The sequence below is a fragment of the Elephas maximus genome, chromosome 4 (genome assembly GCF_024166365.1).
Source record: "Elephas maximus indicus isolate mEleMax1 chromosome 4, mEleMax1 primary haplotype, whole genome shotgun sequence".
In the NCBI taxonomy this organism is placed as follows: domain Eukaryota; kingdom Metazoa; phylum Chordata; class Mammalia; order Proboscidea; family Elephantidae; genus Elephas; species Elephas maximus.
Window position 1 is genome coordinate 96945338 of NC_064822.1, and position 26588 is coordinate 96971925.

Sequence of the window (26588 nt, forward strand, 5' to 3'; positions counted from 1 at the left end):
TTTTTTTCTAAGAGACCACAAAAGGCCCATCATTCCTACAGAAAAATAAGAAAATATTTAAAGGTAGTTTATACCAGGGCTTCGAACCAGTTCATTCCGGTTCGAACCCCTGCTGAGAATTTGCATTTCCACTTCAGATGTACTGAATTCGAATCTACAGCTTAATAAGATCTCCAGGTGATTCTTAAGAATAATTTTGAGACCCATTGTTGTACTAGTGGTTCTCAGAATTGATTCCTAACCAGCAGCTTTAGCATCACCCGGGAACGTCTTAGAAATGTAAATTCTCAGCAGTGGTTTGAACCGGAATGAGCCGGTTCGAAGCCCTGGTTTATACCTATTAACTTCTACCCGCCAGCACACACAGACCAGGCCTCTAACCATTCCCTGGGAGCCTGCGTGCCAGCAGCCTGGAACCCAGAGCCTCTCCTGGAGCCTGCACAATCAATCCAGACTGAAGCCGATGCCTTCTAGAGAGACGGAAGTACAATCCATCCAGGGCGCAGCTGAATTTTGAGCGGCCTGAATGCCTCCCCGTCCACCAGGGGACCGCTGGGACTAATTCTCTTGGCAAACTTGTGGCCAGCCAAACCTACCATGCTCCACATCCCTGTTATCCTTGGTTATCGCCCAAGATGTAAGCCCCTTTGGTCTTCTATGCTATGCCTTTATCCCTATTCTGCTTTGTGCTTCCTCTCCCTTGACTTAGGCTATCAGTGCTTTTCCCTCCTTTTCTTACCCATCTCACCCCTCAGCAACCCAGCTGTGCTCTGCAGCCTCTCTTCCATGCTTAACAAACTGTCTTACACAGTCACCCTTATTACTGAAATTCTCTTTCATCTCCTGACCTTAACTGAAACATGGCTTTCCTCTCTAGCCTTTCAATTGAGCCTTTTTTTCACACCTGCATGTAAAGTTAGGCATTGATTTTAGCCATATTGAACTGATTTCACTTCCTTAAAGTACTTTTTTCTGCCCTACGGGGGAGAAAAGGTCTTTGCAAAGGCTTTTTGCCTCTCCCTGGGACATGCGATCTCCCTGTCCTCCTCTACCTGTTTCTGGATAATTCCTCCTCCTTGTAAAGATCAGAGTTTAGCTGTTTAATCCGCCAAGGGGTATTCCCTAACTTCCCGTAGACAGAGTTAGATGCAGTTGCCATGTCCTCTTAAGTGCCCTCTACTTTCTTCATCCTAGCACTTAACACATGTGCTGTAATTGCTTATCTCTTTGCCTTCCCTACTAAGTTAGACTGGGGGAGGAAATGGGTCTTTTTCATCTTCATAACTCTAGTGCCAATACACTTTGTGTATCAGTTTTTCTTGAGTGATTGCAGGTGCTTCAGATAGAGCCTCAGAAGCTAGGCAGTTGACGTTAATAAGCATAAGAACTTATCGAAAGAGGTCAGCTGCTACTCAGCTTCAGTTGATTGAGGCCGTGTGAGAATATGATCCCAGTGTTGCCAGAGCATCCAGTTTTTTTTTTTTTCAAGAAAAGTTGAAAGTACCGTTTTTTTTGAAGTGATATCTTCAAGTTTTAAAGTATTGTTAATGAAATTTTGTTCAAAGAAAGCAGGCCAGAAAAATTCTATCTGTAAGTCACATGTGCCATTTTATCTGTCAGTTTGGAATCTGTTTTAAGTGTTGTAGCATTCAGATAACAGGCTTTGTGCACAACAGTAGACTTTGAGCTGGGCCTTGGCGGATGGTTGGAGGTTGAAAGAGGTATTCCAGTTTGGGAAAAACTCAACTCCAGGGTAGTGTGCATTGTTCTGTCTGTGCACACTGTGAAGAAGCTAGCATGAATTGTCCTTTTGGAGAAAATAGGAGGTTAGGTGAGTTGGATGGAAGGGGGCGTATGGAGGGCAGAGAAGTTTGGATTTATTGTGGTCAGTTAATAAACCATTTAGATTCTTAATCAGGGAAGTTTCACATTATGAGTGATGTTTTATCAAAGTTAATTGAACATCGTTTTTTAGCACAATTTGGAGAGTAAGACTGGAAGAGGCTGACCAGTTAACTGTAACTTCCATCCAAGTGTGAAATAAGTTTTAGATTCATATATATTATAAATAAACAAACATTTGGTATTTTTGTCCACTTGCAAGATTTCACTAATTGATCACCTAAGCCAGATAGTCAGGAAGCCTCTACTAAATATTTAGTACAGTACAGTGGGAAAGTATCCTTAAAGCATTGCAAAGCTAAGTAACTTGTGAAACTAGTAGAAAATGTAGTACTTTAACAGTGCTCTATTACATGGTTCATCATAGAAGCAATCAGTGGTCTTCTTTCCTCTAGTCTCTTCTCTGATCCGTTTTGTATACTGCCAGGTTAATTTTCAGGAATGATTTTTTTCCCCTCAGCCCATTCACAAAGTAAAAGCTTTCAATGAGCTCCTCCTTCAACTTTTTTGCTTTGTCGTGCCATTGAATGCCATCTAATCTACTCTACCTGGCCTTGCCTCCTTTTTGAGGCAGTGTGATATAATGGAAAGGCCTTGGGCTTAAAAGTCCTGCGGACCTGAGTCTGACTCCAGACTCCACCTAGCTCTGTGATTTGAGCTTTTCCGAGCCTGCAAGTTTTTATCTGGACTGTTAAGGAAACCCTGATGGTGTAGTGATTAAGAGCTACAGCTGCTTACCAAGATATCGCCAGTTCAAATCTACCAGGCGCTCCTTAGCAACCCTATGGGGGCAGTTCTACTCTGTCCCGTAGTGTTGCTATGAGTTGGAATTGACTCCACAGCAGTGGGGTTTTTTTTGTTAGGGATAATGTCTACTTCATTAGGATTGTGTGAGTTAAGGATTTATGTGTTTTTAACGTATATTGCACAAATCCTTACACATAGGAGAGGAAACAAAAGCTTGTTGAATACCTGTCAAGGCTTATTTCCCAATCCTTTGTAATGTGAATCTTCTACCCTGGTCAGTTCTGTCTTCTTTCTCATGTACATTCTGTTTTCTCTAATGCCTTTCCCCTTTTTTTTGGAGTCTACACTTCACTGTTGTCCATTCACATTCAAGCAATCTCTCAAGATTGTATTTGTTTTCTTAGCTTTCTTATCTACCATAGCCTGCATTTATCTCTGTCTGAGCACCGAACAATAATTTTTGTAGGTATTTTGCTCTATTTTGAATGTTTTAGTTGGCATCAATGTTATTTTTTTTCAAGCAAACCTCAACTAATTGTGTTCTGAAATTCATTGTTGATTTAGTTGTCTGGGATTTGAAATATTTTTCATTACAAAACATCTATTTATTTTTTAGGTTTAACTTAGGCCTTAAAAGCTTTTTAGTGTTACATTTTAGGATATCAGGACTATGTTTAGCTTGCTTTAGATTAGTTGGATCTCAATATTTACAATCATTAGAAGTTTAAGATTAAAAAAGAAAAAAAGTGCCAGGGTCTTACCCCAGACTAATTAATTAGGGATTTAATAGGGTAGGGTCTAGGCATTGGTATTTTTTAAATCTCCTTAGATGATTCTAGTGTGCAGCCAGGCTTGAGAATCACTGCTTTAAGAAGCTAGAGCTAAAGGAATCTGATGGGTACCTTTTGCTAAAAAGTGAAGTGACATTACTCTCATGAGAAGTGGGACAGGAGCAACAATCTAATAGTGCTTACTGGAATTTTTCTGACTAATGGAAGGGTACAAACTCCTGTAATATTTAGGTCCTCCTGAATGGCTCATGTGGTAGTCATGTGAACAATCTACTTATGTGACCAATACTTAATAAGTGTATTTTTACTCTGCTAAGCAAAGGAGTGAGAAGTATATGGTTCTTGTCTTAACAGTAGTGCTTAGTTTGGGAGGGAGGAGAGAAAGAAAAATAGAACAGAGTGTTTCATAGTACTGCAAGTATCAGCAGGGTGTTTTGGGGGGCTCAAAGAAGGGACAACTTCATTCTTTGAGGAGAAAAGAAAAGCTGACATTTGAACTGAATCCTGAAGGATAAGTAGATGGTTAAAGGCAAATAAGCAGAAGAAATTATAGGCAGAGATAAAAACATGTGCCAAGGTGTGATGTTGAGAAATAATAGCACACTTACAGAACAGCGAGTAGGTTGATATGTGGGGAAGTGGTAGGAGATGAAGCTGGAAAGGCAGGAACAAGGTCATAAGGAGCCTCTTTTCAGGTTTAGAATTAAGACTTCATGATGCGGGGAGCCATTGAGAGACTTTTAAGCAGGTGTCTTACAAGAACGAATGCTGTCTACAGTTTGCAGGGTGGATGGGGTGGGGGAGGTGAAACTGGAAGCAGGGAGACCAGTTATATTGGGGAGATGAATGGATGGGGCTTGGACAAAGACAGTGGTAGCAGAAATAGGGATATGTAGATAGATTTGCTTTAGTAAGGTGATAGATTTAGTGACTAGTTAGATACAAAAAGTTTTGGGTCTTGAGTGACTCCAGATTTCTGATTTGGTCATTTGGGTACGTGGTGGTGTCTTTGAAGAGAATGGGAAAGACAGGTTTCTGAGAAGTATGAAGAATGTTGAGTTGGAGGTGTTTGGGACATCCTTTTTTTTTGTTTTGTGTAGTTGTTGAAAGTTTATACAGCAAAACATACACCACTTCAACAATTTCTACCTGCACAATTCAGTGACATCGATTACATTCAAGTCGTGCAGCCATTGTTGCCCACCTTTTCCGAATCATTCTTCCCCTATTAACGTGAACTCACTTACCCCTGAGCTTCTTACCTGATCTTTCCAGTTGATGGTGTCAATTTGATCCCATATAAAAAAAATTTTTTTTTCAGTTCTTAAAAGAGCATAATGCTCAAGATAGAAATTTTTTTACTAGTTAAGCTAAATTATTGTTTGGTTTTAAAAGAAGACTTCAGGGGATATTTTTGGTTAAAGGTTTAAGGATTATCTCAGGGCAGCCATTTTGGAGGTTCGTCCAACTTGCTGGCTCCTTATAAAGTCTGGGTTCCATGAGAATTTGGAATTCTGTTCTGCATTTTTCCCCTTTTTGATTCTTCTGTAGAATCTTTGATTAAAATATTCAGTAATGGTAGCTGGGCACCACTGGGATACCCTCTTGAAAAGAGTCAGGATGAAAGTAAAAATGTAGGAGACATTTATCTAGAGGGAGCGTCCTACCAACATTAACAAACTCATTCTATGAATACTGGGTTCATACTTTGCGGGTTGTTACAGGCACTTAATATGTGCTTGGCTACTAACTGAAAGAGAGGTTGGTGGTTCAAACCCACCAGCTGCTCCACGGGAGACTGATGTGGCAGTCTGCTTCTGTAAAGACTACAGCCTCAGAAATGGTATGGGGCAGTTCTGCTCTGTCCTATAGTGTCGCTGTAAGTTTGGGGGTTGACTTGGTGGCAATGGGTTCATATTAACCAATGAATAAAATAGAGATCCCTAGTTTTGTGTAACTCATATTCCTAGTAGGGAAGGACTGATAATATGCATAGATGACAATTATGCAGTATCTTAGGTGATTGTTATTGTCAGGTGCTGTGGAGCCTGTTCGGTCAGTTCCTACTCATAGCGACCCTATAGGAAAGGAGAACTGTTGCCCTGTAGAGATTTCACGGAGCAGCTGATGGATTTGAAATGCTGACCTTTTGATTAGCAGCCAAGCTCTTAACCACTGGACTGCCGGGGTGATTAGTGCTTTGAAAAAATAGCAAGATTAGGAAATTGTGGAGTGAAAGAGTGAGGTAGTTAGGGTAGGCCTTGTTGAGAAGGTGACCTTAAAGAATGAGGAAGTTAACCATGCAGATACCTGGAGAACAAGCATTCTGCTTAGGGAGCTGGCAGTACAAAAAGGCTTATGTTAGCTGCCATTGAGTCAGCTCCCAACTCATGACAATCCTATGTGCTATACAGTAGAGCTGCTTCATAGCGTTTTCTTGGCTATAATTTTGAAGAAGCAGATCTCCAGGCTCTCCTTCCCCAGGGCCTCTGGGTGGGGTTGAACTACCAATCTTTCAGTTAGCAGCTGATCAGAAATTGCTTGCACCAACCAGGCCCCTGCAAAGGCCTATTATAGCTCATTTAAAGTATGAGGACAGATATACCCACACATTCAAGTGAACTTTCTATTTCCTAACCGTGGCTGGCTGTTAAAATAGTTATTGAATGAATTATAAAGAATGAAAGGAATGGTTCCAGGGAGAAGGGAAAGCTATTCATCCTTATGTGTTTAATAATAGAAACTGATTAGAGCAATGTGCAGCTACTTTATAGCTTAAGCTGCTACTGTAGTCAGTTTGGATAAAATGAAAAACAAGTTCTACTCTGTCACCTTGCCTTTGGATTCAAGATGTGAGTGGTTTGATAGAATGATACTGCCAGTGACTTTCTTCTGTTTTCAGGCTTCCCTGATTTAGAGTGGAAGGCCTCCTTATCCTCCCAGGTGAAACTAACAAGACAATGGTTAGGTAGCTAAGAAGTGAATAGTTCAATGTAATACCCTTAAGAAAGACTTATTTTCTTTCTGCAATTAAATGTAACGTAATGGTATAGGAAAAATACCCTCTTTACTGAATATGGCATAAGAGACTGAGATTTTTATAATCTGGAACCAGTTATGGAAACCCTGGTGGCATAGTGGTTAAGTGCTATGACTGCTGACCAAAAGGTCAGCAGTTTGAATCAGCCAGGCGCTCCTTGGAAACTACGGGGCAGTTCTACTCTGTCCTATAGGGTCGCTATGAGTCGGAATCGACTTGATGGCAGTGGGTCTTTTTTTGGGTGGAACCAGTTATTAGTAAACTTCTAAATTAAGCTTACGTACTCCACACTGAATTCTAATTTTTTTTTTCCCAATTGTGATGTAGAGGGTCCTTCCATTTTTCAGTTGTATTCTTCTGTTTTCATATCCAGTTGGGATAGAGGACTTTCTTGGAGTACCTCTGAGACTCCGCTCCTGTGAGGAGACTTAGTGAAGTGATGACAGTGTAAGTAGCATAATCACTTCACTGGGCGTCAGGACACCTTTGTTTAAATTTAGCCGATTGCTTTCTAGTTGCTATTGTGTGTCATCCCCTGGATTCCAACTCATAGTGACCCTACTGGGCAGAGTAGAACTGCTGCCTAGGGTTTCCTATGCTGTAATCTTTTTTTTTTTTTTTTTTTAATTTTTATTGTGCTTTAGTGAAAGTTTACAAACCGAGTCAGTCTCTCATGCAAAAACTTATATACACCTTGCTATATACTCCTAGTTGCTCTCCCTCTAGTGAGACAGCACACTCCTTCTCTCCACTGTCTATTTTCGTGTCCATTCGGGTAGCTTCTGATCCCCTCTGCCCTCTTATGTCCTCTCCAGACAGGAGCTGCCCACATAGTCTCATGTGTATGCTTGATCCAAGAAGCTCACTCCTCACCAGTATCATTTTCTATCCCATAGTCTGGTCCAGTCCCTGTCTGAAGAGTTGGCTTTGGGATTGGTTCCTGTCTTGGGCTAACAAGGACTGGGGACCATGACCTCTGGGGTCCTTCTAGTCTCAGTCAGACCACTAAGCCTGGTCTTTTTATGAGAATTTGAGGTCTGCATCCTACTGCTTTCCTGCTCCCTCAGGGTTTCTCTGTTGTGTTCCTTGTCAGAGCAGTCATCGGTTGCAGCTGGACACCATCCAGCCCCCCGGTCTCAGGTTGATGCAGTCCCCAGTCCATGTGGCCCCTTCTGTCCCCTGGGCCCATAATTACCGTATGTCTTTGGTGTTCCTCATTCTCCTCTGCTCCCAATGGGCTGAGACCGATGCATGTTAGATGCCCGCTTGCCGGCATTTAAGACCCCAGACACCGCTCTCCAAATTGGGATGCAGAATGTTTTCTCAATAGACTCTATTATGCCAGTTGACTCAGATGTCCCCCGAAACTATGGTCCCTAAACCCCCGCGCCTGCTATGCTGGCCTTTGAAGCATTCAGTTTATTCAGGAAACTGCTTTTGGTTTAGTCCAGTTATGATGACCTTTCCTGTATTGTGTGTTGTCTTGCCCTTCACCTAAAATAGTTCTTATCTACTATCTAATTAGTGAAAACCCCTCTCCCTCTCTCCCTGCTCTCATAACCAAAGAATATTTTCTTCTCTGTTTGAACTGTTTTACGAGTTCTTATAGTAGTGGTTTCATACAATATTTGTCCTTTTGCAACTGACTAATTTCACTCAGTATAATGCCTTCCAGCTTCCTCCACGTTATGAAATGTTTTTCGGATTCATCATTGTTCTTTATTGATGCCTACGCTGTAATCTTTAAGGGACCAGATCTCCAGGTGTTTTCTTTTTGCAGAGCTTGCTGATGGGTTCGAACTGCTGACCTTTAAGTTAGCAGCCACCGAGCGCTTAACCATTGTATTACCAGAACTCTTGAGGTTTCTAGTTGTGGGATAAGTCAACTTCCTAAATCTGAATAATGCCGTGAACAACATGTGCTTCAAATCAGAAGGTTGTTGTATTCATCAGGTATTTTAAAATTCTTCGAAAATTTTAAGTTGCTATTTGAATTTAAAGTACTATTGGCATATGCTCTCTCCTAATTACCCTACAAGGAGCCCTGGTGGTGCCGTGGTTAAGTGCTTAGCTGCTAATCAAAAGGTGGGCAGTTTGAATCCACCAGCTGCTCTGTGGGAGAAATGACCTGGTGATCTGCTTCCACAAAGATTGCAGCCTAGGACACTCTGTGGTGCGGCTCTACTCTGTCTTTTAGGGTCCTGTCTTACAGGGTTGCTATAAGTTGGAATCCTCTGGATAGCACGGAACAATGATTACCCTACACTATCTTCCTCATGGCCTCATTCTGTTAATATCTTTTCTGTTGTCTTTAATTCAGTATTCAGCTTAGGTCCCATCTTCTTTACAGCCCAGTATTCTTTCTTTTCTTTTGTTTATCATCACCAAGCTGTCTTTTATTCTCTTTACTCCCAGTACAAAGTTGCATATGGAATCTTCTATTTGTATTCCTTCCTTCCCATTTATACTACAGATTTCTTAAGGATGAGAAAAGTTCTGTAATTTGATATGGGCCTCACCGGGGCTATTTCATTCTTTTTTTCATTCTAGTGGGTACTAATTATTTTGCCATACCAAAAAAACCAAACCAAACCTGTTGCTGTCAAGTTGATTTTGACTTGTAGTGACCCCTATAGGAAAGAGTAGAGCTACCCCTTAGAGTTTCCAAGGAGCACCTTGTGGATTCGAACTGCCAACTTTTTGGTTAGCAGCTGTAGCACTTAACCACTATGCCAACAGAGTTTTCACCATTATATTTGTGTTCTATTAGTTTTATATTCTTTATTCTGAAAATATATAGTAATTTACATAAAGATGAAACATTTTATTCTGACTGTCATTTTGTAAAAGAGTAGGTAGGTGTGGTAATAGTACGTTTAAAAACGAAATACCTGCAAATTCTGTAAAAGGTACTAATTCAATATTTTGGTGTACTCACCAGTAAGACAGAGGTCATTTTTAAGAATGAAATAGTTGATTAGAGGAAATTAGTTTATAGCCTACCTTCTGAAGATTTTAGCACTATGTAGAAACTGAAACAATTTAACTCTTGTATTTTTAAAGGAAACTAATTTCCTTTTATAAAATTATTCACTGTATGTACAGTAATTGAAGATTTAAATTCAGATCTTTAAAAATTGTGTTTTAAAGTAAAGAAAATTTATTTACCTTATGTACTAAAGATTTTAACTGAATACATAAGGTGAACACTGCATTAGGGCATCATCCTTTGGGTATGAAGTCAAGTATTCAAAATTGTTACAAGATTAAGTGTACGAGTTGAAATTGTAGGAGAGGCAGTGTCTGCTCTTTAACTTAAGACCAGCGTCTGGTTGTTTCATGGATGCTGCTTGTTTTCTAGTAGAAATTAAGTACAGTATACAGACTGATGCTCTGCAGAAGTGGTTGTTGGATTTAGCAAATTCAGTACATTTTGTTATATGGTAGGGAATTTGATACCAGTTTATCTTTACTTAGGCTTTTTTGGCCTCCATTTGTTGAGGTAGGTGCCTGTGCACTTTAGCTCTTTGACTTACTCATATTTAGCTCTCCCACAAATGAATTTAATGGTTTCTTTGATGTGTATGCTTGACAGCCCGATTTTGAACTCTTGCAAGATCATATTTCTATTTTGACTTGTTCTAGCTGCTTTATTTCCAATAGCTACATTTTCATTGAAGTTACCTACTTTTACTTTCTTTGATACTTTTTTTCACCCTCTGTATGTTTTGGATAGATTAATTGAAGTATAAATACATTGAGATAATTGCAATAAAATTGTTATTTGTCTTCCACCCTGCCAGGTAGAAAATGGCAACTAGATCAGGAGTGACTTATAAATAGTCTTACTTCTGCAGATGCTGGTGAGGCACTTCACAAAATTTCTATGCAGCAGTTGGGTGAGCCTAATCTTTCTAATACAGCCACTCCTCTATCCCCTGAATTTCATGTAAAGTGGTAGTTAGAGCCAGATGTTTGGTTTTTGTTAGGCGCTGTCAAGTCGGAGTTCTGCTTCACACATATGGGGTCACCATGAGTTGGAATTGACTCCACGGCAACTGGTTTGGCTTATTTGGGTTTGGATGATTATTTTCAGTATTGCCAGGATGCTGTGTGTAGAACCAGAAAAGGCAGATAGCAGGCTCAATACAAGGATAAGGTTCAACAGCAGGTTAAGTTCTGAAAATGGGAGGATGTTCTTAGGTCGACTATAGTGACCCTATGTACAACAGAACAAAACACTGCTCAGTCCTGTGCCATCCTCATAAACGTTATCATTCTTGAGCCCGTTGTTGCAGCCACTGTCTCAGTCCGTCTTGTTGAGGGTCTTCCTCTTTTTTTACTGACCCTCTGCTTTACCAAGCGCTGGAAGTGCTCACTCGTCTATGCCAGGAAATATGGAAGACAGCTTCCTGGGCAACTGACCAAATGACTGGAAGAGATCCATATTTGTGCCTTTTCCCAAGGAAAATGATCCAATCGAATGCAGAAATTATAGAACAATATCATTAATATCACACACAAGCAAAAGTTTGCTGAGGATCATTCAAAAGTGGCTGCAGCAGTATATTGACAGGGAACTGCCTGAAATTCAGGCCGGATTCAGAAGAGGACGTGGAACCAGCGATATCATTGGTGATGTCAGATGGATCCTGGCTGAAAGCAGAGAATACCAGAAAGATGTTTACCTGTGTTTAATTGACTATGCAAAGGCATTCAGCTGTGTGGATCATAGCAAATTATGGACAACATTACAAAGGATGGGAATTCCAGAACACGTAATTGTGTTCGTGAGGAACCTGTACGTAGATCAAGAGGCAGTTGTTCGGACAGAACAAGGGGATACTGAGTGGTTTAAGGTCAGGAAAGGTGTGCATCAGGGTTGTATTCTTTCAGCATACCTATTCAGTCTGTACGCTGAGCAAATAACCCAAGGAGCTGGACTATATGAAGAAGAATGGGGCATCAGGATTGGAGGAATACTCCTTAACAACATGTGTTATGCAGATGACACAGCCTTGCTGGCTGAAAGTGAAGAGGACTTGAAGCACTTACTTAATGAGGATCAAAGACCACAGCTTTCGCTGTGGATTACAGCTCAACATAACGAAAACAAAAATCCTTACAACTGGAGCAATAAGCAACAACATGATAAGCAGAGAAAAGATTGACTTTGCCAAGGATTTCATCTTACTTGGATCCCCAATCAACACCTATGGAAGCAGCAGACACAAAAGATTCATTTTATTGGGCAAATCTGCTGCAAAGGACCTCTTTAAAATGTTGAAAAGCAAAGATGTCACCTTAAAGACTAAGGTGTGCCCGAGCCAAGCCATGATATTTTTAGTCACATCATATGCATGTGAAAGCTGGACAATGAATAAAGAAGACCAAAGGAGAATTGACGCCTTTGAATTGTGGTGTTGGTGAAGGATATTGAATATACCACGGACTGCCAAAAGAATGAACCAGTCTGTCCTGGAAGAAGTACATTCAGAATGCTCCTTAGAAGCAAGGACGGCGAGACTGTGTCTTACATACTTTGAACATGTTGTCAGGCGGGATCAGTCTCTGGAGAGGGACATCATGCTTGGTGAAGTACGGGATCAGGGTACAGGGAAAAGAGGAAGAGCCTTAACAAGGTAGATTGTCACAGTGGCTGCAACAATGGACTCAAGCATAACAATGATTGTAAGGATGGTGCAGGGCTGGGCAGTGTTGCATTCTGTTGTATATAGGGTTGCCATGAGTCAGAACAGATTCGAGGGCACCTAACAACAACAATAAAGAGGTCTTTTGGAGCAGATTTGCTGAATACTGTATACATTGTTTGATTTCTTGACAGCTGCATCCATGGGTGTTGTGTATCTAAGTAAACGATATCCTTGAAAACAATATTTTCACTGTTTATCATGAAGATGTTTGATTAAAGTTTGTTTCAAGACATACAACTTGTATTTCATGGATTTGCAGTTTTCACCATGAGTCGCATAGTGTCTTTTTAAATTTTCATTTGCCTCAGCTTGCTCAGCACTCTTTATATTCTTGGGAAAATCATTAAAAAGTTCTCCACCAAACTTTTTACCTAATAAGGTTGACATCTTTTGGTGATTGTTGCCTTGATTTCTGAATTGCTTTTGAACATGGGACTGTTTTGTGCCAAATGTTAAAAAAAAAAAAAGCTAGGAATTTCCAGATTACGTGTGCTAGATTTTTTGTAATACTGTGGGAGATATTTTAAAGCCAGTGCTCTTAATGTTACAGCAAACGGTGACTTTAAACATCTAGTGTAGCACTCTCACTTTTCAGATAAGGATAAGAGAGACGCCATGCCAGCTTGCAACTAGCAAGTACAGTTCTGTTTTTTTTAAATGTAGTTTTATCGTTCTTATGAAACTTGAGTGGCTCTGGTGGTCAAAATAATATCTTCTATTTTCAAAGGTGTGTTTGGGGGAGTGTAGCTTATTAATGCCCATATTTTTTCAGAGTTTTATTGAGCATTTTTCATAATGAAAATACGTTTTTTTCCTGATTTTAGAAATAATACATGTTTATCATACAAATTGTGAAGGTTTAATTCTTCTCAATTGGTTGGTTTATACAGACGCAAAGCCTTATGTCTGTATTTTTCCCCCCTCCCACAGGAGCTTGTTGAAAACTTAAAATTTGATTCCTGAAAAGACTCAAGTAAGTAGTATAGTAGTTATTCTTCATGTTTTTTGGGGGGAAGTCAGTAAATTTTAATATAGAAACTAGTATTAGAATTCTTATAGTCTTTTTCTTTCTCATTAAATTATGAACTTTTATTTATGTTCTCCTTTAGTTCATTAATTTATATTCAGCATTTTTTATAATCACTTTACATATTAGGCTTACTGAATGATTTTCAGGGACATTAAAAACAGTTAACTTGTTTTTTAGAATCGGTAATGTTAGGTGCCGTTGAGTTAGGTCCAACTCATAGCAACCCTATGCACAACAGAATGAAATGCAAAACATTAAGCAGTGAAGATAGTCTATTTTATCCTCCCATACCCCAGCTACCCGGCTCTCCCCAGAGACAGTCATTGTTACACTGTCTTGTTAATGTTCCCAGGAGTAGTCTGTGTACATGTGTATATATTCATACTCTGCCTTTTTATTTTCCACAAATGATAGCCTACTCTATATGTTAATCTGCCCTTTTCTCTTTTTTTGCTTAGAAGTATATCTTGTCAATCTTTCTATATTGGTATGGTAGGGTTACTTTTCTGTGTAGCGGTTTGCATAATATTTCTTCATGGGAATGTACAATAGGTTAGTTAACAGTACCTTCTTGATGGACATTTTAGGTTGTTTTCAGTTGTTACTATGCACATGTGCAAATATACGTAGAAGTAGAATTGCCAGGTCAAAGTGTATGTGCATTTAAAGTTTTAATAGGTTTTGTGAAGGTGTTCCCATAGCGTTTGGACCAATTTATACTTCATTCGTATATGACACTGTTGCTTTCCAACAAAGTAGTTTGATTTTTGCAGAGCTTTTGGAAGAAAAATGGATGGTACCCCATTATAGTTTTAGTTTTTATCTTATTTTGAAGGAGCTTGAGCATCTTTTCAAATGATTAAGAGCCGTTAGTATTTCCGTTTTTGTGAACTGTTTATCTCATATGTCTGTTTCTTTTTTGGATTATTGTTGATCTTTGCTATTTGTACTGTATCTTAAGTGTACAGTACAGACAAATAGTGTACGGATAAAATCGAATTTATTCCGTAGGCTGAAGTGTTTTGATGGGGCTAAGTAAAGGCAGAGGAGGAGAAATAACTTTGACAATCCTTTTCCTTCACGCTTCCGTTGTTTCTTGTACCTGAAAGTTTGGTTGCTTTGAAATACACATTGTTTGTGATGTCTGATTGCAGACTTAGAATTCAGGTTGATTTATGTCTAATATTAAAGGCTAATTTGTAACTCTTAAAGAAATCAAGATTTCCCCAGGCTTCTTTGGTTAGCTAGTTCATCTGTTTTATTGGTTTATTTGTATTAAACGATGTTACAGGTATGGTTTTACAGGGAAGATTAAGACTGTTTGTACTCTGATAGTGTCAAAAAATACTGCTGTCATCTTCCAACATTTTTTTTCTCCCCTAGTCTATCCTAAACTATTACAGTTCTGTATCTATTCTATACTTGAAAAACGGGATATCTTTCTTTTTTCCCTTTAGTATTGCATGGTAAAGAGCCACCAAAAATCTTTTGACATGTGTTTTCTCTGAAATATTTTCCTTCTTCACTGATTTGTATAATGTGCACCTGGATTTGTTGTTACCTTATTTTCTGTGTACTAAAATGCCCTAACTTAGTACCTGGCCCATTTTCATTTCTTTGTCATGATCATTCACTTACATATCAAAACGATTTACAGTTTTTGGTCCAGAGTCTGCTCCATTATTACTTAACTCTCTCCTGTTCTGCCCTTTAATGATTTGTCACTTACTCCAAGAATTGGCAAGCTATCACCCGTCAGCGGATTGCCTGTTTTAGTAAATAAAGTTTTATTGGAACACAGCCACACCCATATGTTTATGTATTGTCTATGGCATTTGTGGGTGGTGCAAACGGTTAATGTGCTTGTCTGCTAACTGAAAGGTTGACAGTTCGAGTCCACCTAGAGGTACCTTGGAAGAAAGGCCTGGTTATCTACTTCTTAAAGGTCACAGCCTTGAAAACCCTAGGGAGCACAGTTCTACTCTGATATACATGGAGTTGCCATGAGTTGGAATCAACTTGATGGTAATTGGTTTGAAAGGTTGGCAGTTTGAGTCTACACAGACACACCTTGGAAGAAAGGCCTGGTTATCTACTTCCAAAAGATGACAGCCATTAAAAATCTCATGGAGGACAGTGCTACTCAGGCATACATGGGATCACCACGAGTCAGAATTGATCCAAAGGCGGCTGGTTTTTTTATGGCTGCTTTCGCACTACAGTGATAGAATTGAATAGTTGTGAGCCTGTGGCCTACAAAGCAGCAAACAGTTATTGTCTGGTCCTTTACAGAAAAGGTATACCAACCCCATGTAAATGATCATAGGACTGTTTCCTGTGCACTCTCTTTTCCTTTATCTTATCTTTTGTTTACCTTCTGCCTGTTCACAGATCTGATTCAAAAGCTTCTATATATTCAGTTTTCTTTTACGTTCTTGTTGTGATGTACCCCTTGGACTCTGTAATTCACTGTATTAGCCTCTACCCAGAACGTGTCAGCTACCAGTCAAAGTAGAAAGCATTCCTGACTTTTATGAATAGATTACACCTTCTCTCTGCATCCCAAACATGTGAAATGCTGGCAGAACTTTTTAATTTCTGGCTTTACGAGGGCTCCTTTGCATTCAAATAAATTTATAACTTTAAAAATAAAATCAAGAGTGGTTTGTTTCAGAGTTGAAGGATCAAGACTGTCGAGCGTGTGTCCTTATAGGATTGTTCATTTAACATTTTCTTTTCAGTTGAAATCACCTCAGTGAACATACAGAGAAGAAATGGGAGCTCAAAGAACGTAGAAAAGCAAAAACAAAACAAAAAACTGTTATACAAACTGTCAGGAAATAGTAGCTTTGCTGATCAGCCTTTTAAACTACTCATTAAAATAGATCGTTTCTGTTCTGTACTATATGAGAACGAAGAAATGTTTGTAGTCTTATGACTCTTGCTTCCACTATTGGCGGGAACAAGCTCCTTGAAGCTTTAAATAGCCTTAAAAATAAAATAAAGGTGGGACTTTCCTTTACATTTTTAAAAATGAAAATCTCAAAATTATTTGGAACAAGAGTTGCTTTAGTTGCCCCCCCCCTTTTTTTTTGGTCATTTTTAGTTTTTTCCTTAGTATCTCTGAAAATATTTGTAGTTAAGGAAGGTAATTATTTACTCTTTTCTGATCTTCTTTATTACTCCCCAGTAACATAAAAACTATAATTTTTTTGTTTCTTTTTTATTTTTTAGTGGCTTACAAAAGAGATGAAATGTGGTCTGAGGGACGATATGACTATGAGAGACTTCCAAGAGAACGAGCAGCTCCTCGAAGTCACCCCAGTGTAAGTTGCTCCTATGTATAGAATAATTCAAAACCTAGTGTCCCAGTTAATTTGGTAAACCAAGGCTAGGCCTGTTAACAAGTCTTCAAATGCCAAAAATTTAGCAATCTACACTGAAAAATAGATCAAGTTTATCTTTTAAAAGTTAAAAATCTAAAAATAAAAGGCAGTATTTTATTTAAGTAGAAAATCTGCATTTTATTTTTTGTTTAAATTTTTAAAATAAAGGGATTATGTTGAATTTAATTTGTGGAGGAAAGTTTAGGTTTGGTAAAGGTCAACCAGTTAACAAGGAAGTTTTGAGCACCTGTTCCTATAGAGGCTGTCCCTGATTTTTATATATTCCTAAAAGTGCTTGCATGCTGGATGCATGAAAGTCTAAAAACAGGCTTTCATTTTAGAAGCGGGTAACACTTCTCTGAGAGCTAAAACATGTTAAAATATCCCTAGTTAGGATTCCTGCAGGTGTGCTTCCCTATGGTCAGACAGCTTGGCTAGTGAGTGAGAATGCCTGGGGGCTCAGGGCAAGGAAGGCAGCTTCTGGTGTGCTGTCTACCATTTGTCTGTTTGTTGCTCTTGAAAGTGGGAATTTCGAGCCACTCCTTTTCTCTTCCCAAGGAGCTTACTCTTTTGCTTACTGTTGTATTCTTAGCTCTATATTTAGTACCTGGCATATAGTAGGAACTCAGTATTTATTGAGGAATAATATGCATTCTTTCCCCCAAAATCCTCTTTGAAGGTGTAAGGGAAGGTCAGGAGGCTGTCAACCTTAAATTTCTGCACAGACCCTTCTAAGCACCAGGAGTTTGGGGTTATGGTGATGGTGTGTGCATATATTATGGATTCTTTAGAGACCATCAAAGCTAATACGTGTTTACATGTTAGCTGTTTTTTACTTATATATTATTTGATCCTTACAACCCACTTAAATGGGTAGTGTCATCTTCAGGGAGTTTTCATTTGGCCTGGATTATAGTTTTAGGTTGGGATTGATCTGAAAAAAGATCTAAGATTGGGGGGGGGAAATGAAGAGATCCACCATGGTTCCAGATGGGGGTGATTAATTATTACTGTGTCATTTCTAGGTTAATTTGTAGGTTTACTATATTTATAATCAAAATCTTAGTTTTTTTTCGACTTGATAGATCTATTGAGTGACATAGGTAAACGCGAAATAGAGATGCAGACATGTAAAAGGGGTGACTTTTAAAAAAAATTTAAGATTTCCCCATCCCCAAGGATATATTCCGTTACCCAGACCCAGTGCTGTATTTCAAATACACTTTAAAGAATTTTCTGTGGGATTATGTCACCAACTGGAAACATATTTGGATTTGTTTTCAGTTTCAGGGGATTGCCTTTTTTTGTTTTCTATTCAGGTGTTTTTTAAAAAATAATTAACATATTTACATGGTTCCAAATAATAAGATAAGGCATATCCAAGGAGGGGATGACTGATCATAACTGTGAATTTAACAAGTGCCTGCTTAATGTAAATGAGGAGTTTTATATATAAACTTCATAATCTTCAAAAAAGAATTCTGAGAAAGTGGGTAGTAGTATCCCCATCTCACAGAAAAACTTGGACAGGTTGACTGAGTTGGCCATTGCTGCACTAGCACGCCCACTACTGAGTGGCTGTGCCTGAGATTCCATCTGTGGTCTTTCCGACAATAAAACCCACTTTTTTTCTACTTCCAATCTTTCCTTTGGAAACTAACAGAAAAAGATAATCTTGGGTGAATATTTTTATAATATCTGGATAGAAAAAGAGTTTCTTAGCATAAGAGCAACAGAAGAAATCTTATAGGAAAGGCTTTATGTTGCAATACATAAAAATGGACAGCTTTTGTAAGTCAAGAATATTTTAATAGGCAACGTAAACTGGAAAAATTGTGAAAAGTGACAGGGTACTGGTTACTATTCTTAATATTTAAAGAAGTCTTAAATCAGTAAGATACTGTATCAGTCAGCATTTAACCAGGAAAAGAGAAACTACTTTGAGTGCTTAAAACAGAGGGTCTTTAATGCAGGGAATTGGCATAGGGAATGGAAGTGCTAAGAAGTCAAATAGGGATTAGCAACAGTCGGAAGTAGGGAGAGAGGGAAGAGTTAGGGTTACCAGAACCTAGGGATCTGCAGTTACTTAGTGAAAGCAGCCAGCACTCTCTCAGGGCTGTTTGTTATGTGGGAGCTGTTGCTACAGAGGAGATGTAGCCCCTACGGGAGACGTTACTTAAGGCAGAAAGGGAGATAGGGAAGAAATATGCTGGTTTCTACCTTCTAGCCTTCAGTCGCCTGCTTGTGCCTCCTATTCCCTATACTCAGCTAGAAGCCAACTAACTTGGGAGAGGTTGCCAGAAATAACAGTAGGATAACGGGCCAAGAACATGAGCAGAAAAGCATAGGAAAAAAACATTTTGGTGTACTGCCTTCCAGATACAGCCAGATATCAAAAGTGTTTACACATTTATTTTCTAATTTTTTGCCAAAACTTGTTAATGTTCAAAAAGTAAACATTAAAAAAAATAGTGATTAATGGTACACTATCAAATGAACAGTTTTTTTTTTTTTAAAGTACTCTATGTTTTTAAGGATTTTAGGCAGCTTCAGAGTTATGGTAGGGGTGTTGAATGGAACCAAGTAGATGTTTTTAGAAGCCATAAAATACGGGCAATTTATATACAGAAATATTATTTCATTCAGCAATAGGAAATGATCATGATGAAATCAAGGAAAACATATGATGTGGAAGTTTTATTATACCGTTCTCCATTAGTATGTGTGCTGTGTTATATCACAGAACATCCTGCCCCAGAAGTTGGCTTAAAGAGGTGTTAAGACTGGAAGCAGAGTGACCTCTCGGGGCTATTGCAGCAGTCTGGGCAGGGAACCTGGTTCAGACAATCTGCAGAGGAGCATGTTTTAAGATGGAGTAATCAGTTATGTTGGTGTCATAAAGACCAGTAAGAAGAGCCCTTTGGAAGTCTAGTTAGGTCGTTGTGGGTCTTCACCAAGCCATGGAGGTCTTTGTCTTATCGGAGAGTGCTTAGGCAGGTGAGAAGAGCGGATGATTCTTCTTTGAGGCCTATTTGTGATGGGGAAGCAATTAGGCAATACTAGTATGTGGAGCCCTGGTGGCATAGTGGTTAAGAGTTCGGCTACTTAACCAAAATGTCGGCAGTTCCACTCCACCAGCCGCTCCTTGGAAATGCTATAGGGCAGTTCTGCTCTGTCCTGTAGGGTCACTCTGAGTTGGAATCGACTCAGCGTCAACGGGTATGGGTAGTCAGTGACACACAGGGTTAGTTTTTTTTTTTTTTAAACACGTGATTTACGTATTTGTGGAACGGAACCTTTGCCCGAGGAGAAGTTGAATATGGGAGAAAAGAAGTAACTGATGAAGCAGGGCCCCAGAGATCAAGAGTGCTTGTGGAACAACCAGCTTTAAAAAGGAGAAGGGCTATATATTCTTTCTTTAAAATTGGAGGACAAGGGGTGAAGGTGGGTACAGATATAGATAATGTTTGCTTGTGTGAGAATGAATTTGCGAAAATCTGTGTCTAGTAGCCTTGATTTTTCTCTGAGGAGTTGGCAGGACCGCCTGTTGGAAGTTGAAGGGCTGGAGTGAGGCTTGAGGATAGGAGCCAAGTCTTGGAATAGCCTCATAGGAATCTCCTGACCAGAGGTGTTTAGAAGACGGTTACTGAGACTCCGTAAGACTGTGGGGTGTAAATTATAAAGGGACGATAGTCTGCAGAATCACATGCAGTTTGGGAGTGAAGAGAGCAGATGTTGTATTGATTTAAGTTTGCAAGATGAGTGGTGGAGATAAGGATGTTGAAAGTTCTGACTCAAGAATTATCGAAATAATATACTAGTGGCCTGGGCTGATATAGAAAGGGAGTGAGTGAGGTTGTAAGAAAGATGATGGATTGAAGGAAGTGAGGGCTTGAGGGACAAGAAAGGCTTTGTCAGACTGAAGACCAGGGTGTGGTAGAAGGATAAGAAATTCTATTTCAGAGTGTGGGATTTCAAAGATGGAAACAATTCTGGGTGATTAAAGTTCAGTGTGTGATGGTGGAAATTAATGGGGGTGAAAATTTCTGGAGTTGAGACCAAGACAATTTTGAGTCTGGGTTTTGGATGGATGATTTAGTTGCACATTAAAATCACCCAGCGCTCTAAAATACCAATATATGGGCCCCATCTCCGTAATTAAGTCAATCTCTGTGGGTAGGATCTGGACATCAGTCAGAGTTAGGACATAGGGAGGAAGATGCCCATTGAAGTCCCTGATGATGTCAGGAGTTGAGGTAAAGATGACAGGTAATGGAGGTCCTCAGGGAGTGAGGATGTTATGGTAAAGTCTAAGCAAAACCAGACATTTTCATGTTATGTCATGTGTATGTAAATGTGAAAAAGAGGCTTTTTCCTTGTAAAATAATTTCACCGGCAGTTTTTTTAAGCAGGTAGGGAGATAGGTGCCCTTACAATCAGGCTAGATGTATTCAACTGCCTCTGAGTGCTTAAAGGTAAATTTTACTTCCTTGAGTTATCTAACTGCTGCTGAAAGATGAGTGCTGGAGCCTCCTAAAGAGGGAGGAGCCTCCTAAAGAGGGAGGAGCCTAGGTCGATTTTCTCTTTTTGGAGGCTTATAACTTGCACATATCTTGTACAGGTTCATTCCTCACCTTCTTCTAGTTTCATTAGATTGGTCTCCCCGCTCTCTTAATCAGCCTCTCTTAATTTATAAAGCCCTTTGTATCCCCATATCCCTCCTTCCCAAGACTCAGATAATTTTTTTTTTTTCTGGTGTACTTCGCCTTATTTTGGTTAGCAGCATAAAGGTACCCCCACCACCAATACATAATATTCCTTAAATGGCAAAGGGGAAAAGTCCCTTTGCCTTTCTATGTTACATCCACATTTATTGAAATAAAGCAGAGGTTCTAAACCTTTTTTTGTGCCATGAATCCCTTTGGCAGTCTGATGAAGCCTGGGGATCCCTTCTCAAAATAATGTTTTTATATCTATAAATTAGAATGCACAGACAGGAAACCACTTATATTTGAATATAATAATCCAGTTTTTAAAAGCCAAGTTTGTGAAATAGTAATATGTGCTTCTTCAGTAGGTCATTAAGTAACAAGTACTAGTGATGGGGGGTCTAGTTTCTGTAATTTCAATGAAGAGATGAGTAAATATATTGAGATTATCTACAACAGCTGTAACATGATACAAATAAATCTAATTTCTATTGGTGACGAAGTCATAAATACTATGACTATTATGTTTGTTGCTTACATTTAGGTAAAAAAAAAAACAAAAACCTTAGTATTTGCCTCTAATTTCATGGACCCACTGAATTCTGGAGTTAAAGAAATTGATAAATGATACTTGAACTGGAAATGTAAATAAATAAAATTATACTTTATGAAAGGAGCCCTGGTGGTGCAGTGATTGAATAGCTCGGCCACTGGCCAAAAGATCAGAAGTTCAAACCCACCAGCAGCTCCGTGGGAGAAAAGATGTGGTGATCTGCTCCCATGAAGATAACAGGCAAGGAAACCATTATAGGGCAGTTCTCTCAACTCCTATAGGGTTGCCATGAGTCGGAGTTGATTCGATGACACATAGCAACAACATACTTGATGAATTTGTATGTAATAAAAACATACATTTTCAAATATTTGCTTGTAAAGCAGAGATCATCTAACATTATTTAAGAAGCCCTACTGGTACACTGGAAACCCTGGTGGCATAGTGGTTAAGAGCTATGTAAATTAGTATACTCTATTTTTTTATTGACATATACAAGAATGCTCATAAACAGCATTATTCATAAGAGCTTCAAACTGGCAACAATCCAGATGCCCAGCAATAGAGCACATAAATTGTGTAGTTATACAGCAATGAGAATGAATAGATTACTGTCAAAAGCAACAACATGGATGAACCTCACAAACATAATTTAGAAAGAAAGAAGCCAGACATAAGAGCATATCTTACATGTTTCCTTATATATAAACCTCCAAAACAGGAAAAACTAGCCCAGAGGGTGATTACTTTTGGGAGGAAGTGATGGTACCTGGGAGAAAGCACAGGGAGGCTTTAACATGGCTGGGAGTGTTCTGTTTCTTGACCTGGGTGGTAGTTACACAGTGTGTTTACCTTATGCTAATTTATCCAGAACTACGTTTAGGATTTGTGCACTTTTCTATGTATGTCATAATTCAGTAAAATGTTTACATAAAGTTTTGAAAAGACAGAATATTATTTTTCTAAGCATAAAACTTTAGCTAATCCTTTTAAAGTTTGAATCCACTATCATTAGTACCTGGGGTAGGGGAGGGTAATGTCAATTTTATTTTGCTTATTTGAGTTTTGTTCTCAGGAAAAAAAGCAATTTTGCTGCCCCCCTTCCCCCCCCATTTCTGTCTTACTTGCTACTACCCTTCTTCATCCCTTCCTAGATTCTGATAGGTCAGGAAAGTATTGGGGGAGCAACTGGATATGACATAAGATGTGACATGAAGGGGGGGTGCTTTTGTTACTAGTATGACCTCATGCATAATATTCTGACTTGCTATCTTAATTTTATATTACTTCTTGGCATCACGTGCTTTTTTTTTTTTAATTTCATTTATCTTGTTGAGAATATACACCAATTTGACAGTTTCTACATGTACTATTTAGTGACATTGATTACCTTGTTCGAGTTGTGCAACCAGTCTCACCCTCCTTTCTGAGTTGTTCGTCCTTCATTAACATAAGCTTACTGTCCCCTAAGGTTCCCATCTAGTCTTTTGAGTTGCTGTTGTCGGTTCGATCCCACGTAGATAGTTCTTAAAAGGGCATAATGTTTAAGGCAGACCTTTTTTTACTAGTTAAACTAGATTACTGTTTGGTTTTAAACAAAGACTACAGGGAGTATTTTTGGTTTAAGGTTTAAATATTATCTCAGGGGAATAGTTTCAGGGGTTCATCTACCCTTCATGTCTTGAAAAAGTCTAGAGCCTTTGAAAATTGAAATTCTGCATCACATGCTTTTTACTAGAAGAGTAGCATGTAAACCACATCTAACTAAAAAAATTTTACTGCACAGGACGGTAGACTTCTGTTTTCATTAGTTGATGTTTTCCTTCCTTTGACTCCTCGTATTTTATGACATACATTTCTGTTTTAGTGCTGGTAGTTTAATTCATTCACAGATTCTTTAAGGAAATACTGATATTAGATTACCAGTGAAATACCTTGATATTAAATTGCATAAGAAACAGCTGTTTTGTGAACTTCTAGCTCTCATAAACCTGGAAAGGCAATTGGACACTCACACATTTCAGTGCTGATACTAAATCACTCTTCGTTAGAGCATTGGAAATCCTATCCTCAGTTAATGAATACCTTGGCAAAGGTACACAATCATTATTTTAGTCCTTTAGCTATAGCATTCTTTTTAATCGGTCATGTATAAATACTTTTTATGCTTATAAAATTTACCTGCATAATTCTAGGGTGTATTCACATACATTTTTATTTGGTCTTAAACTTGGGTAGGTAAGATAAGAGACTAAAGCCCAAAGAAGTTAGAACACTCCAGAGAACCTGAATGTAAGCCTAACAGTTCCTCTATAGGAAGGAAATCAATTATCTACACTTAACTTCTATGTACCTCTAAGACTTATTTTTAAAAGCATATTTTCTGCTGTTTAACCTGTAGTTTCTATGAGCTTTGTTATTTGATTTCTTAGCCTTTATCAAGTTTTGTGACAGAATGGTTTTTAGAGATAAACTTCTAGTCGTAGGAGTCCATCATGTTAGCCCGATGGGGAAAAGACTAGTAATATGGAACCTTTTAATGATACTGTTATAGAAAACGCCTGTTCCCTTGGCTTATTTAAAAATGGGAGAGAAGTTTCAATTTTAGAATTTTTAGAAGTTGTAAAGTTTGGTTATTTGAGTCAGAACACTAGCAGCTTATATTCTGGGGATCGTAGTATCTGTGGGGCTGTAGCAGTCTTCTCTTTTCTTCCCCACTCCTTTAACAAATATATTCTTTTGAATTAGAATACTGTATTAGTTTCCTAGGTCTGCTGTAGCAAATTATCACAAATTGGATGGCTTAGAACAACAGAAATTTATTATGATAGCTCTGGCAGCTAGAAGACTGAAATCAAGGAGTTAAGCAGGGCCGTGCTCTCTCTGAAGCTTCAAGGGCAGGACCCTTCTTTGTCTCTTCCTTGGTTCTGTTGGTTCACAGCAGTCCTTGGTGTTCCTTGGTGTGTAGGTACATCACTCAGTCTCTGCCTATGTCATCACTTGGCATTCTTCCTCTGTGTCTGTCCAAATGACCCTCTTAAAAGGATGCCTGCCAGTCAATAGATTAGGGCCTACCCTAATCCAGTATGATCTTATCTTGACCTCACAAAGGCCCTATTTGCAAATAAGGTCATATGCACAGGTTTTGGGTAGACATGAATTTTGGGGGAATACTGTTCAACCGAGCACAACTATTAAGTGAAGGATTTTTCTGAATTTTGGCACAGCGGTGAGAATAGTAAAGATTGAATGGTAGTGATGTCAAAAGCAGCAATACTTTTGATTTTCTATTGCATTCAATTAATTGTGAGTTACGTAGTTAAATTTTACAATTTAGTTATGGAATATTTAAGCAGGCTTGGTGGTGCAGTGGTTAAGTGCTTGGCTGCTAACTGAAAGGTCTGCGGTTTGAACCCACCAGCCACTCCTTAGAGAAAGATGTGTCAGCCTGCTTCCGTATAGATCTGTGGCTTTGTAAACCCTGTGGAGCAGTTCTACTCTGTCCTGTAGAGTTGCTGAGTTGGAATTGACTTAGCGGCAATGGGCTTGGTGTGAGAATAGTAATATTTATTTCCTTGGGTTCGTTGAATGTTTCTACAATTCTTGTCATTGTTGCTTCTCTTTCCTAGAGAGTTTAGTCAATCAAAAATAAATTCTTTAGTGAATTCAGAACATGACTTCATTAATTTCTAATGGTATTGTAGAGAATGTTTAGGACTATACCCCATATATTCCCAGATGTAAATGTACACAAAATATAATCCAAAAATCACTCTTCTGTCCAATTTTAGTCAAGCCGACTTAGTTTGGTAACTCAATTACATACATATTCCAGATAATGTTTAGAATATACTAATGTGGAAATAAATTCTTTTTCTTTCTACTCTTAATACATGAAATACTGTTATTCAGAATCTTTACATGCACATTTTAATTCTCTACTCTTTTTATGCCCTACATTTTTTATTATTTTACACAGCCAGTATTCATATAAATTTACCATTTAAGTACAACTTTCTCCAATATTTTACTATGAAAATTTCAAACAGACACCAAAGTTGAAAGAGTTTTACAGTGGCCATCCATATGCTCATCACGTAGATTTAACTATTAGTTATTTATTAAATTTGCTTTATCATGTGTCTATCCATCTGTCCATCCTATATCCATCCAGTTAATTCATCTAAATGTTTTGACGCATTTCAAAGTAAGTTGTGGGCAGCAGTGTACGTCCCACTAAATACTTCGGCATGCACATCATTAGAGTTTGGTGTTTTTTGACTTTTTTTTTTTTAAATAGTTTTTAACATTACATACATTGATACTAAATTACATTCAATGAATGCAAAATATTAAGTGGACATTCGCTATAGCCTGCTGCCATGCCATAGGTCTTCTCTGTGATCCTAAGTGATCTTTTGTATAGAGCTGCCCTAAGAGGTGTTATACTTTCTTAGCTGGCAGAATTGCAAGAACTTAACTTTCTTTTTGTTACAATTTCCAGAAGAAATATGATCAGTACTGGATTATAGTCTGTAACAGTATGCTCTGGTTTTCTGAGACAGTTCCAATTTCAAATATGCTGACCTCTTGTGTCCAAACACCATTGAAATGACTCAGAAACACCTATGCGGTTGTCTCTTGGTATCTGCAGGGAGATTGGTTCCAAAGACCCCCGTGGATACCAAAATCCCCCGATGTTCAAGTCCGTTATAT

General features: G+C 38.6%; 1 protein-coding gene across 7 annotated transcripts in view; it reads left to right on the forward strand.

Moving 5' to 3' along the window:
* Positions 1–26588, forward strand: part of PPHLN1 (periphilin 1) — a 160911-nt gene that overhangs the window by 612 nt on the left and 133711 nt on the right. For 4 of the 7 annotated variants that reach the window (XM_049882845.1, XM_049882848.1, XM_049882849.1 and 1 more), the window contains exons 2-3: positions 359–637; positions 16459–16550. In XM_049882845.1, coding sequence (XP_049738802.1) covers positions 598–637; positions 16459–16550 — 132 coding nt within the window. In that variant the 5' untranslated portion in view covers positions 359–597. Of the gene's footprint in view, positions 1–358; positions 638–13124; positions 13168–16458; positions 16551–26588 lie in introns of all 7 variants that reach the window. The other 3 variants (XM_049882847.1, XM_049882846.1, XM_049882851.1) reach the window with 3 other exon arrangements.